At 54.9% G+C, this 12873-nt stretch overlaps 1 protein-coding gene and 1 pseudogene across 1 annotated transcript in view; one reads left to right on the top strand and one right to left on the bottom strand.

Moving 5' to 3' along the window:
• Nucleotides 1-1862: 1862 nt before the first annotated feature.
• On the top strand, nucleotides 1863-2014 carry LOC114008714 (uncharacterized; annotated as a pseudogene).
• A 5846-nt stretch (nucleotides 2015-7860) lies between these two features.
• Nucleotides 7861-12873, bottom strand: part of PBXIP1 (PBX homeobox interacting protein 1) — a 14292-nt gene continuing 9279 nt past the window's right edge. Inside the window, exons 6-11 of the mRNA XM_006153432.3 lie at nucleotides 12374-12601; nucleotides 12242-12265; nucleotides 11651-11733; nucleotides 11424-11555; nucleotides 9566-10782; nucleotides 7861-8905 (exon numbers count right to left, since the gene is read on the bottom strand). Of these exons, the coding sequence (XP_006153494.2) occupies nucleotides 8800-8905; nucleotides 9566-10782; nucleotides 11424-11555; nucleotides 11651-11733; nucleotides 12242-12265; nucleotides 12374-12601 (1790 nt within the window). The 3' untranslated portion in view covers nucleotides 7861-8799. The remainder of the gene's footprint in view (nucleotides 8906-9565; nucleotides 10783-11423; nucleotides 11556-11650; nucleotides 11734-12241; nucleotides 12266-12373; nucleotides 12602-12873) is intronic.

Raw genomic sequence — 12873 nt, 5'->3', positions numbered from 1 at the left:
TCCTGGGCTGTTGGCTGGTTCCCCTAACTGCCCCATTTCACGACCTCCATTCCTCCTCTCCGGCTCCCAGCTACATGGCCCAGGTGTGTCTTCATACAAGGCCCCAGGCCCTGCACGCAGTGGTGCACTCCCCACTTCCTGTATGAAGTTGCCCTCGGACTCACAGGCAGACCAGGGAGCAGGTGCTCCCTTCCGACCACCTGGCCACAGGCTGTTCTGCCCTCTCCTCAGGCCTCACGTGCAGACCTAGCCTGAAATCCCGGCCTGCACATGGAAATGCTGAGATCCTTCAAGATCCAATTCAACGCCTCCCCTCCCCCTCTTCACCCAGTTGGCAGGACCCTCCTGGCACTGCTGAGAGAGTACTATTAAAACTGCCTTGAGGAGCTGTGGCACAAGGTAAAATGCAATGCTCAGAGCAGCTGACCCATGGGGAAATTCTGGTTCCTACTGGAGACTTCCCTGAGTATGCTGGGCTAACACGTTCCCACGACCTGGGTTAGCTGCAGCTGGGGGAGGATTGCTGCTTCAGGACCCTTTTGGAGATGCCAGTCTCTCTGTTTCTTGCTCATGAAATAAATTTTTTAAATTAAAATTTAAAAAATAAAATTCTGGGGGACCAGCAATTAGCATAACGGCTATATCGCTGGACTCCCACATAGTCGATCGTGGTTCGCGTCCCGGACCCAGTGACTTAAAACTCACGCTGGGCGCGTGTGTGTGCGTGCCCAAGATCCCGAGAGGAGAATGGAGGAGAAGGGATTGCAGCGTGACCATCCCCTCTGGGGGGTGATTTCTCGCTTTCTGTCTCTCTGTCTGTCTGTGTCTGGCGAGCGCACGCGCCCTATAGCAAAAACCTCTCCTAAAAAAAATTTAAAAAATAGACCCAGTGACTTAAAACTCACGCTGGGCGCGTGTGTGTGCGTGCCCAAGATCCCGAGAGGAGAATGGAGGAGAAGGGATTGCAGCGTGACCATCCCCTCTGGGGGGTGATTTCTCGCTTTCTGTCTCTCTGTCTGTCTGTGTCTGGCGAGCGCACGCGCCCTATAGCAAAAACCTCTCCTAAAAAAAATTTAAAAAATAAAATTCTGGGGCTGGCAGGTGGCGTGGTGGTTAAGGTGCTGGGCTCCCACATTGCCGACCATGGTTTGAGTCCTGGGTGGCTTGCTTTCTCACTTTCCCTTTCTCTCTTTCTCTCTCTGGTGAGCACATGTGCCCTATAGCATACTTTAAAAATAATAATAAGATTATTTACAAACTAAAAATAAGCAGACTTTAAAAGAGCCTGTGAGGCTATTCTGTGGGTCAATAATGAGCATTTCTATGCCTAAACACTACTGAACCCGTTTGGCCTTCCTGAAGTCCTTCTTTTTCTCTTTTTCTTTTTCTTTCAAGAATCTCACTTGGGACCAGCAGTTAGCGTAATGGCTATGATGCTGGACTCCTATGTAGTCGATCGTGGTTCGAGTCCTGGACCCAGTGGCTTAAACTCACACTGGGCTTGTGTGCATGCGTGCCCAAGATCCCAAGAAGAGAATGGAGGAGAAGGGACTGCAGCATGGCCATCCCCCCTGGGGAATGAGTTCTCACTTTCTGACTCTGTCTTTCTGGCAAGGGCACACACCCTATAGAAAAAAACTCTCAAAAAAAAATAATAATTCTGGGGTTGACAGGTGATGTGGTGGGTAAGGGCGCTGGACTCCCACATGGCCAACGTGGTCTGAATCCCAGACCTGATGGCTTGCTTTCTCACGTGCTCTCTCTCTCTCTCACTCTCACTCTGTCCCTCTCTAGTCAAATTAATATGAAATAAATGAATAAGTAAATAAAGTTAAATAATTCTTTAAAAAAGAAAATTTTGGATACTTAGCTGGCAGGGGAGGTATCATGATCACAAAGGGGGCTTTCCCAGGGCGAGGCTTGTCCATTCGGCTTTGGATGTGCTTTCCCCAAATGTGGGAAACTTGACTGCATAACTTGTGGTAGTGGGGGACTGCATTCGCGCTCACCCCTGATTAAAAAAAAGGAAAAGAGGGACCAGCAGTTAGCGTAATGGTTATGTTGCGGGACTCCCATGTTGTCAACCGCGGTTCAAGTCCCGGACCCGGTGGCTTAAACTCATGCCGTGTGCGTGCGTGCCCAAGCTCCCGAGAGGAGAATGGAGGAGGAGGGATTGCGGCATGGCCATCTCTCCTGGGGGGTGATTTCTCACTTTCTGTCTCTCTATCTCTCTCTATCTGCCTGGCGAGTGCATGCGCCCTACAGCAAAAACCTCTTCAAAAAAAGAAAGAAAGAAAGAAAAGAGGGGCGAGCATGTGGCGTGGTGGTTCAGGTGCTGGATACTCCCACATGGCCAACTACAGTTCAAGTCCCGGACCTAGCGGCTTACCTTCTCACTTTCCCTTTCTCTCTCTGTCTCTCTGGTCAGATTAAAATAAATGAATGAATAAATGAAATTAAATAATAATTCTTAAAAAAAAAAGAAAAGAAAATTCTGAAACTGGCAGGTGGCATGTGGTTAAAGTGTTGGACTCCCACATGACCAATAGTAGTTCAAGTCCTGGACCTGGCGGCTAGCTTTCTCACTTTCCCCTTCTCGTGCTCTCCGTTTGTTTATCAAATTAAAAAAATAATAATAATAACAACAAATAAAATAAAATAAAGAAATAGTTTGTTTTGTTTTGTTTTAATTCTGGGGACCAGCAGGTAGCATAATGGTTACATCATTAGGCTCCCATGTAGTCAACATGGTTCAAGTCCCAGATCTGGCAGCTTAAAATTCACACCGGGTACATGTGAATGCATGCCCAAAATCCCAAGAGGAGGATGGAAGAGGAGGGACTGCAGTTTGGCCATTCCCCCGGGAGGTGATTTCTCACTTTCTGTCTCTCTCTCTCTGTCTTTCCAACAAGTACATACATGCTATAGCAAAAATCTCTCTAAAAATAATAAAAATAAATTCTGCTTTGCAAGCTAACAAGTGGTATGGTGGTTAAGGTGCTGGGTCCCACATGGCTGACTATGTGGTTCAAGTCCTGAAACCGGCAGCTTGAAAAACATGCCCAATGCGTGTGCATGTGTGCTCAAAATCCCAAGAGGAAGAGGGTAAGCATATAGGGAAGGAAATTAGGAGGAAAATAGAGAGGCGAGACATTTGTGGGACACAGTAATGGTTTATTACCTGTTGATGCTAACGTGTATAGTATTCCCAACTGGACTGGTCTGAGGTGTACTTCATGTAGGGTAAATTCTCTTCGCAAGCCAAATGATGTATACTGATCAAATGTATAAAATAATAATAATAAAATCCCGAGGGGCATAGAGAGGACAAGGGATTGCAGAGTGGCCATCTGTCCTGGGGCATGGTTTCTCACTTTCTCTCTCTCGCTCGCTCTCTCACTCTCCAGCAAGCACATGTGCTCTGTAGCAAATTTAAAATAATAAAACTCTACTTTGCACTAAACTCAGGAAATCCAGTGAGCCCCAGGGGCAGGAACACTGTACCTGTAGCACGGCGTCAAGACTCGAGTGCCAATGAGCATCTCCTGCCCAGACCCTGCTACATGGTCTGGGGACCCCATACTCTGCCGTCCTGCCCCAACGGCTCACAGAGGCCCCCAGGTTCCTTCCCGGTGCTAAGTCACCATTATCAAAACAGAACTACTGCTTGCAAAGCCTTCTCATCTACTTGCAGTGACTCCCAGGACATCCTATGAGGGGGTCAAGGTCTCCCCTTTAAACATGAGGAAGCTGAGCCCTCAGCGAGGAGGGCTGTGGCCCAAGGCCCACGGGTAGGGAGTGGCGGAGACCTGACTCTGGGGTTTCTGACCTCAGACCTTGCTCAGATCAAAGTCAGTTTGAAGTGGTTACAAGGGGCTTCTGTGGCTCAGGCAGCCGAGTGGGAAGTAGGAAGGGGAAGGACCCGTTGTCTGGGTTTAGGGCTCCCCACGTCCACCCTGCAGAGTCCCTGCCAGTGCTTGCTGTGAGTGTGTGAAGGGACCGAGAACATCTGCAGGCCAGAACAGGGCCGCTGGCTGAGGACACGGTCTGCAGTAGGGTGGCCCTGGGAGGTTCCCATAGCAACAGCCAGCCAGGCCAGCACTGTCCTTGGGCCCAACAGAAGAGGCTGGGAGTGGTTCTCAAAAGGAGCACGAGCTAATGGGGTGTCAGGCCTGAAGGTGACCCACCACCAGCAGCTAGCTATGACCACCCCTCACCCCACCTCCACCCAGGACAGGCAGGAGCAGAAGGCAGCAGGGGAAGGCTAGGGCCTGAGGGCCTGGGGGGGCAGGGAGAGGAGGGGAGAGCCTGGAGGAGGTGGAGGGCCGAGTTGAGGACACTGGTGGAGAGACAGCTGAGAAGCCCTCAGACCAGGCAGGGGCCAAATACTGAGAGGCAAGGATGAGAGGGAGGGTGGCGTACTGGGGGATCCCTGGTAAGAGTTTTGGGGATCACTCAAAGGAAATAGAATTTCTCTGTTTGAGAGCCAGCTGGTGGCACAGCAGTAAAGCAATGCTCTGCACTGGACCCAGTGGGAAGGTCCCCGGTTCGTGTCCCAGGGCCTCCTTGATGCCAGGCGTGCGTGTGTGCCCATGATGCTGGCTGGCATTGGGGGTGTACTGAGGCCTGAGGAGCCTGTTGCAGTACCTCCTCCCCAGCCCCCTTTTTCTGCCTCTCTCTCACACAAAAGAAATAAATTTTTAACGCAATTTCTGCTGGGGCCGGCAGGTGGTGTGGTGGTTAAGGGTGGTTAGTGGCCGACTATGATTTGAGTCTCGGACCTGGCAGCTTGCTTTCTCACTTTCCCTTTCTCTCTCTCTGTCCCTCTCTCTCACTCTCTGTCCTTCTCTGGTCAAATTAAAACAAATAAATAGTCACATAAAATAATTCTTTAAAAAAAAGAGAATTTTTCTACTCAAGAGTGGAAGGCCAGCCAGGCCACCCCCAACTCCAGCAATCCCCACGAGACACCCCAGAGCTGAGGATGGCAGGCCCCTTCCGGGGTTCTCAGCAGAGAGCGCTAGGAATGCCAAGAGCCTGAAGTGGAAGAGCCCAGTCCAGCCCTGGCGAGGCTGCACAGGGATGTGTGGCTGGGCCCAGGGGCCTGCCCACAGCTCACCCAGCCCTCCCGAGCCCCAGGGAGGAGGCAGGAGTGTGTGACCCCTCGTCTCCACACACCAGCTCTATGGTCAGGAACGCCTCCTCTCCACAGTGTCGCTGTGAATGCAGGGGTGTAGTGGGGCGGGGCCTCATGACCTACGATGGCTGTGAGGACCAGCTCCCAAGGGAATCCCAGAGGCAGGGTCATCTGAGTGGCCAGTGCCCTGATATCCAGGCCTTCCCCAACACACCCTTGGGGTCAGGGCTCCCTTTTTCTCCCTGACTTGGCAGTTTTAGAAACCCCCAGCTCTGCATATCTACTTCCTGAGTGGGTGACGAAGAGGAGAGGGCTTCGGGGAACCTCCAGCCTCCCTGACATTCATTATGCAAATGAAGGAAGTGGGCCCCAGAACTGAAACTGGGAGGGGCCAGCCCCATGGTCTGGTGGTTAAGGGAGCCGGATCCTACATGGCCAACCATGGTTCAAATCTAAACCGCTGCGGCTTAGGAAACACGCCAGCCCATGTGTTTGCACGCTCAAAGTCCTGCCGGAATGGAGAAATGGAAGAGAAGGGATTGCAGCCCACTGGGTACGCTTTCTCTCTCCCTCTCTCTGGCAAACTTACATACACTCCAGCAATATTAAAGAGAAAAAAAAAAGAAAGAAAGAAAGGAAGGGAGGGAGGAAGGAAGGAAGGAAGGAAGGAAAAAGAAATGAACTGAGAAGCCCCAAGAGGCCAGAGAGAATCAACACCACGTGGGAACCCAGGGAGGCCAGTCTGTGTCCCTCTCCTCTGCATCCCTGAGGCCCAGCCCCATGACACCCACTGCCGCCTACCATCTGGCTTGAACCTCTCCCTCAGTAACCCAGGCCGACCAGGCAGCTGGTCAGGCAGCCAGAACCCGGAGCACCCACAGAGGGGCGGCCATGAACACAGCACAACGCCAGGTTTCCTCGTGAGTGGCAGCAGGCCACAGGGCTGCCACCAAAGCTGAGCTGCAGCCTGAAGCCAGCCTGAACTTGTTCCTCCCAACCCGCAAATAGAGGATAAATGACAAAGAGACCAGCAGGCAGTGTGGTGGTTAAGGCGCCAGATTCCCACATGGCTGACCCTGAGGTTCGAGTCCTAGACCTAGCAGCCTAAAAATCACTCCTGGAGCATGTGTGCACCCCCAAAATCCCAAGAGGAGAAAGGGGGAGGAGAGACTGTGGCACAGCCATCACCCACAGGGGATGATTTCTCACTTTCTCTCTCCAGCAAGCACACACACTTTATGAGCAAAAAAAATTTAAAAAAAAAAGGGGGGGGGAATACAAGAGGTCTTCAAAAAGTCCTCAGAAGATGTATATTATGAAAAAACGAGGGACCAGCAGTTGGGTCAATCGTTATGTCACTGGTCTCCCATGTAGTCGACCACAGTTTGAGTCCCAAACCTGGTGACTTAAACTCACACCTGGCACATGTGCATGCATGCCCCAGATCCCGAGAGGAGAATGGAGGAGAAGGGATTGCAGCATGGCCAACCCTCCTGGGGGGTGATTTCTCACTTTCTATCTCTCTGTCTCTCTCTGTCTCTCTGGCAAGCACACATGCCCTATAGCAAAAACCTCTCAAAAAAAAGAGAAAAAACTATGCATGGATTTTTAAAGGTTTTGCACCAAATCAACTTTAATTCCCCTTTCCACCCACTTTTTGAAGTCCCCTTGTAATACAGAAATCAACTCCAGCCCCTCTAGAGCCTGCAGCCAACCCTCCACTCCATAACGGACCTGGCCAGAGCAGTCGCCACGTCCGGGGTTGTCAGGACGCCCAGTGCAGGCCCTCACCTCGCCATGTGTGGTGCAACCGCTGCACAAACCACCCGACGTGTGCCCAAGGACAAGGCCGTTGAGTCTGCCATTCGAAGCACAGTGGAGGCCACAGCCACCAGGGACACATCCCAAATGGTGCTTTGAGGCCTGTGTGCTTCCTAAGATGTGTGTGAAGTTGCATGACCAAGAGTTGTGTCATTCACCTCAAGGTGGTGGGGAACGGATCCGGTGAGGCCCGGAAGGACCCGGCACCCCACTGTGATCTAAACCTGTGATGCAACCCACGACCTCCACCAATGCCTGTGAGAGACGCCTAGTCCTCAGGACTGGAGGGAAAGGACCTCTGAAAATAAAACAATGGAAATAACACTTTTAAAAAAATATGTCAGGGATCAGTAGATGGCGTATTGGTTATGTCGCTGGACTCCCATATGGCTGACTGTAGTTCAAGTCCCAGACCCAGCAGCTTGAAACACTGGGCGCATGTGCGTGCATGCCCAAAATCCCGAGAAGAGAATGGAGGAGAAAGGATTGAAGTGTGACCATCTCCCTCAGTGGGTGATTTCTCACTTTCTGTCTCTGTCTCTGTCTCTCCAGCGAGCACACACATCCTATAGCAAACCCCAACCCCAAAAGTAAAGATGTCCAGTGTGCTGCCAAAGAATTGAGGTTAGATCCCAGGAAGGGCTTTCTAAAGAGGAGCCAAGAGGGATCCCGTTCTTCTCTGGAGAGCTGGTCAGTGGAGCAGCCCCTGGGTCAACGGGGTGGGCTGACATTTGGGGGGAGTGAGTCATGGAGGAATACTGCAGGAGCATATGTAGAGCTGAGCTGCCACCTAGTGGCCCCCACCTCCCCACCCCAGAAGCCAGCAAGGAGAGGCTCTCCCCTCCTCCACGCCCTGCTCTAAAGAAGGCAATGACTTTGGAGGGCCAAAAACAGAACAGGCGTCTTGCTTACGTGGCTTTATTTAACCTCTTCCCCAGCCCTCCAATCTCCTTTTTGGAGAATAAGAAACCCAAGGTTCCCAGAGACTAACTTGCCCAAGATCACTCAGCCTGGCTGTGAGCCCAAGGCTTGGACTCCGAAACCAACATGCATTTTTTCTGCATCTCTCAGGGGTGCAGTGAAGGCAGCTAGGAGCAAAACAAGAGGGCCCAGCCCGGAGGGCCTAGAGTCTGCTGGGAGGTGAAGGCGAGGAGGAGAGGGTTTCAGGGAGGTAGGGGTGAGCACTACCATCAGGCATTGGGTATGGGATGTCCCCTGGGCTTCGAAACTGCCTGGGTGACAGAGCCCCACCCAATGCCACAGCTCCAACAGTACTTTATTAGGATCTGAGTCTACAGTTCACACAGGGAGGTGAGGCCACGTGAGAAGCAGGGGTAAAAAGGGGACTTCACCTCCTGGGCACAGCTGCTTCCAAAATGAACAAAACCCCAGAGAAAGTCCTTGTGCCGGGCCCCCAGCCAGCCACTCTCATCAAACCCCAGGGGGCTCCGGGTCAGCGGTCAGCGTGCAGAGTCACCCAAGGGCACACAGACGAGAGACCCAAGGCTCTTTGGCTTTACAATCAATATGCCATCCGCACCTCCTCACTAAAAACCAAGCTCCCCTCCCACCCCCTTCACAGTGACACGTTGCAAACAGGCTGCCAAGGGCGACCTGGGGCCCTGAGCATTTACACATTTGCATAGACAGCGGGGCAGGTCCAGCTACGGCCTTTTTCTAGCAAAAGTGGCATCAGTGCAAGGCTGGGTGATTTCCCCTCCCCCGTGAAGGGCATCCAAGGAGTCCAGACGAGCCAACAGGGCCCGGCCTCCAGGGGCTACACAGTGCCAAGGAGCTCAGGCCGGGCTCAGGCCGAGGTGACGCCCCGATGGGGCAGGGCCTCAGCCCCGGTGCAGGTGCTGGTGTTGGCGGGGGTGGTGCTGGCTGTGCTCCTCTCTGGGCCCCATGACTCTGGGGTTCCGCAAGTGCTTGTCCTTCTTCCCTGACCTGTGGGGAGACAGGATTGGCAGCAAGGGACCACATCATGTGATAAGAAGGGGCTCCCCAAGGAGAGGGCACCATTCCTCCTAACCAAGCCCATTTGGGAGGCCACCACCAAGCTCGTGGTGGGGGGACCTGGTGGCCCAGGGCGAAGGCTCCAGGCATGCAGTCCAGGAGGTAGGATTCCTCTTTCACCGGGACTCGGGAGCCACAGTGTCCCCGGGCCAAAAGGGGAGCCCTCCGGGGTGCACAGGCAGCTCCTGGTCTCAGAGAGGACAGGAAGCATAGCAGGGTGCCTTTTTCCCCCCTTTTTTTTCCATAGGGCAAATACACTCATGGGAGAGAGAGACAGACAGACAGGGAAAGTGACAAATCACCCCCAACAGGGGACGGCCACACCGCAATCCCCTATCTCCATTCTCCTCCTGAGATTTTGGGCACACATGCACCCAGCGTGATTTTCAAGCTGCCAGATCCGGAACTCGAACCACAGTTAGCCATGTGGGAGTCCAGCACTCTAACCATTACACCCTCTACTGGCCCTGGATGGCTTTTGTCAGGGAAGCCAGCAGGGACCAAAAATAGATATGTCTCCTCAAACTGAGAAGCCCTCAGAGTCCCCCAGCTGCCTCCCCTCTACCCCACAATTCCCCTACAGCTTCCCACCTCTTCTTCAGCGCTTTGTCTCCAATGAAGTGGCTGAAGATGAAGTCCTCAAAGTCATCCACCTCATCGTCATCACCTGTCTGTCTCACTGCCACCTCCTCCAGGCTGTCCTCTAAGGCATCCACAAAATCCCGGAAGCGGAGGCGGTCATGACGAAAGACTCCATCTTCTCCAAAGTAAGCGGGCGAGAGGGGGAGCTCCTTGGTGAGCTGCCCGGCCCAGGGCAGCCGTGCCAGGTACGTGTGCAGCAATGAGGCCAGCTCCTGTTGCCGCACAGGGGCCAGCTCTGTGCCAAAGAAGGTCAGGCCCTCCTGCCGGGCGCACTCATCCACACCCGAGCAGCCCTGTGGGGCCCGGTACTTGTGCCTCAACAGCTCTGCCCAGGCGGCCGGGAGGTCAGGGCTGTCTTCAGCCCCTGCTCTCCACTGAGGCTGCTTCTGCCTTTCTCCAGAGGAATGGGAGCTCCCACTTTTCCTTGGGGGTTCCTTGGGGCCCTGTCGCTTGGTATCCTTCTTGCTTCCCCATTCTTCAGGCCTTGGCCGACCCTCCTTCCACCTCCCTGCCAGTTCCCTGTCCTCCTCGCCTCCCCAGCTCTTCTTCCCTTCCCAGTCAGAGTCCTCCTTCTTATGCTTCCGGTCCTTCTGCCCATCCCGCCACTTTCCCTGTCCATCCCACTCCTTGGAATTCTGGAAGCGGGGCTTTTGGTGCCTGGCCTCCGAGGCATTGGCAGGGACCCCAGGATCCTGGCCCCAGTTCTCTACACCCTGCAGCGTCTGGGCCAGCCTGCGGCCCAGTTCTGCCAGGCCAGCGTGAGCCGGGTCCCTGCGGCCAGCGTCCCGCAAGCTCCTCTCCAGGTCCCGCTGCACAGACCCTAGCAGCCGCCGCTGCCTCTCCAACTCTTGCCTTAATGCCTTGGCCTCAGCCTCCAACTGTTTCTTCTGCTCTAGGAAGCCAGGATCCAGCTCTGGCCTCCTGGGGCCTTGCTCCTTGGTGGCCTTGCCAGCCTGCGGGTCTCTGCCCCAGTTCAGGCACACCCCATCTGTGCCTCGGACACAGTTGGCCTCCAGTCCCTGGAGCCGGGCCCGCAGGTGCTGCAGCTCTGACTCCAGAGCCCGCTGGGAGGCCTCGCCCTGCTGCAGGGCCCCCCGGAGCCGGGCATTCTCTTCCTCTAGTCCTTTGGGCTGGTGCATCAGGCTCTGAAGTTCTTCCTTCTGGGCCTGAAATGTGGTTAGGATAGGGGAAACCACAAGGAATCCTTGTCAGGATGGGCCCCATGCCTTCTGCCCCCATTGCATTCCACTGCAGTGGGCAGGTGGCTGCAGCCCCTTCTGTGGTCTGCGACACCCAGAGGATTTGGTTCTCTTCCTCTTCCCCATCTGAACCAGGCCCTGGGAGCCCCAAACTCCACCCTGGGCCTCAGGGTCTATGTCCTTAATAAGCACACACTTCTGAGATTCACTGAAGGACAGCCGACATGTGGCTCTTGTGGCCCTATTTTTACCTCCCATACCAGAGCAGACATTGCTAATTGATCTATTTCTACCTCCCATACCCGGAGCAGACATTGCTAATTGATCACAGCGCTTGGCACGAGCCTTGGCATGTTTTCAAATCCTTTTCTAAACTTGTTCCAGGTGACCATGCCAATCAATTGGGGGTGACAAGCCATGTGAGACACATATGTTGGTCCTGGCCTCAACCTTAGCAGTGACAGATACGAACAGATAACTAGGAAGATGCCAGGGCCGTGACAGAAAACGGACAGAGCTGAGGTGTGCCGGGGAGGAGGGGACTGATTTTAGGGAGGATGCTAGGGCAGGCACCTAGGCCTGGTCCACCCCCTCCTGTCTGTGCTCACCTGCAGCTGGGCCTGCAGCAGTCGGATGTCCTGGTTCTCCTTGGCCAGCCTGTCCAGCAGAAGGCCCATGTTCTGCAGGCTGGGGACACTGTCAGGGGATGCTGAGGCCTGCAGCTGCTCCCTCAGCCCCTCCTGACGGCAGAAAAGCCAGCTACATGGCACTGCCACACAGCCTGGGCAGTCTGGGCGCCCCCTCCGGGCACACCTGTGGGAACCTTCACACGTACCTGCCCACCTGCTACAGCATCCAGCAGCTCAGTGTCCGACCCAGCGTCGGGGAAGACCTGCAGGTCCACGTCCTCCATGGGCCCTGCGGGGCCCAAAGTCCTCCAACTGGCCCCAAAGCACAGGATGCCCACCCCCCACACATATGGTCACTCCTCCTGCCCAGGACCCACCCCATGACCGAGAGACTCTGAACAGCTGACCAGGCCAATAACAGGAATAATGGGGAACCAGCAGTTAGTGTAATGGCTATGTCGCTGGACTCCCACGTAGTCGACCGCGGTTCTTGTCCCCGACCCGGTGGCTTAAAACTCACGCCGGGCGTGTGTGCATGCGTGCCCAAGATCCTGAGAGGAGAGTGGAGGAGAAGGGACTGCGGCGTGACCATCCCCCCTGGGGGGTGATTTCTTGCTTTCTGTCTCTATGTCTCTCTCTGTCTGTCTGGCAAGCGCACGCGCCCTACAGTGAAAATCTCTCCAAAAAAAAAAATAAAATAAAATAACAGGAATAATGTGCAGTGCCCACACCCCCACTCCTGAGGCCGAGAACCCCTCCTTGTGAAGACAGCACAGCCGGGGCCCTGCCCCACTCACCAGTGTCAGACTCCGAGAGGCCACCTGAGGACGGAGACAGAGCCTGGTGAGGGCCGCAGGGACGGGCTGGAGAGGGGAGGTGGGACACGGCAGGGCACAGGGCCCCGGGCCCAGTGGGGAGGCGCCACTCACCGGAGAAGAGGAGGATCCCCAGCCCCAACAGAACCAGGGCTCCGAGCAGGCACATGTTGAGAGAGATTCCCAGCTGCCCACTCACGCCATCATCCTCGGCCTGGTCCACCACCGGTGCCGCTGGCTGAAATGGGCTGGGGTCTCGGCCCCGCCGCCTCCTCAGACCTTCCACATCCACGTCAGTGTCATCGTCGCTGCTGGAGGGGTGGCCCGCCTCTCTGATCCAAGCTGGGGGCAGAAATGGGGCCAGGCAGTGAGGGCACTGGAGAGACGGGATATGAGGACGGAGGGGAAGTTGAGAAGGCCCAGGAGGCCCCAGCCCTGACCACGGAGGGGACACCTGGAGAGCCTGCTCACTTCCGCCTAGCAGGCAGGGGACCAGGCCTTCGAGCGACGGACTGTGAGAGCCGCTTCCACCCTGAAAGCACCCTCCTCTTCCCGCGGTGTCTCCAGTCAGGCTCCTGCAGCTCTTACACCTTCTTGGGCCCCTCTGACTCTCC

Source organism: Tupaia chinensis, unplaced genomic scaffold (assembly GCF_000334495.1).
Source record: "Tupaia chinensis unplaced genomic scaffold, TupChi_1.0 Scaffold000374_1, whole genome shotgun sequence".
NCBI classification, from domain to species: Eukaryota; Metazoa; Chordata; class Mammalia; order Scandentia; family Tupaiidae; genus Tupaia; species Tupaia belangeri.
This window is presented reverse-complemented; position numbering and strand designations above follow the sequence as displayed.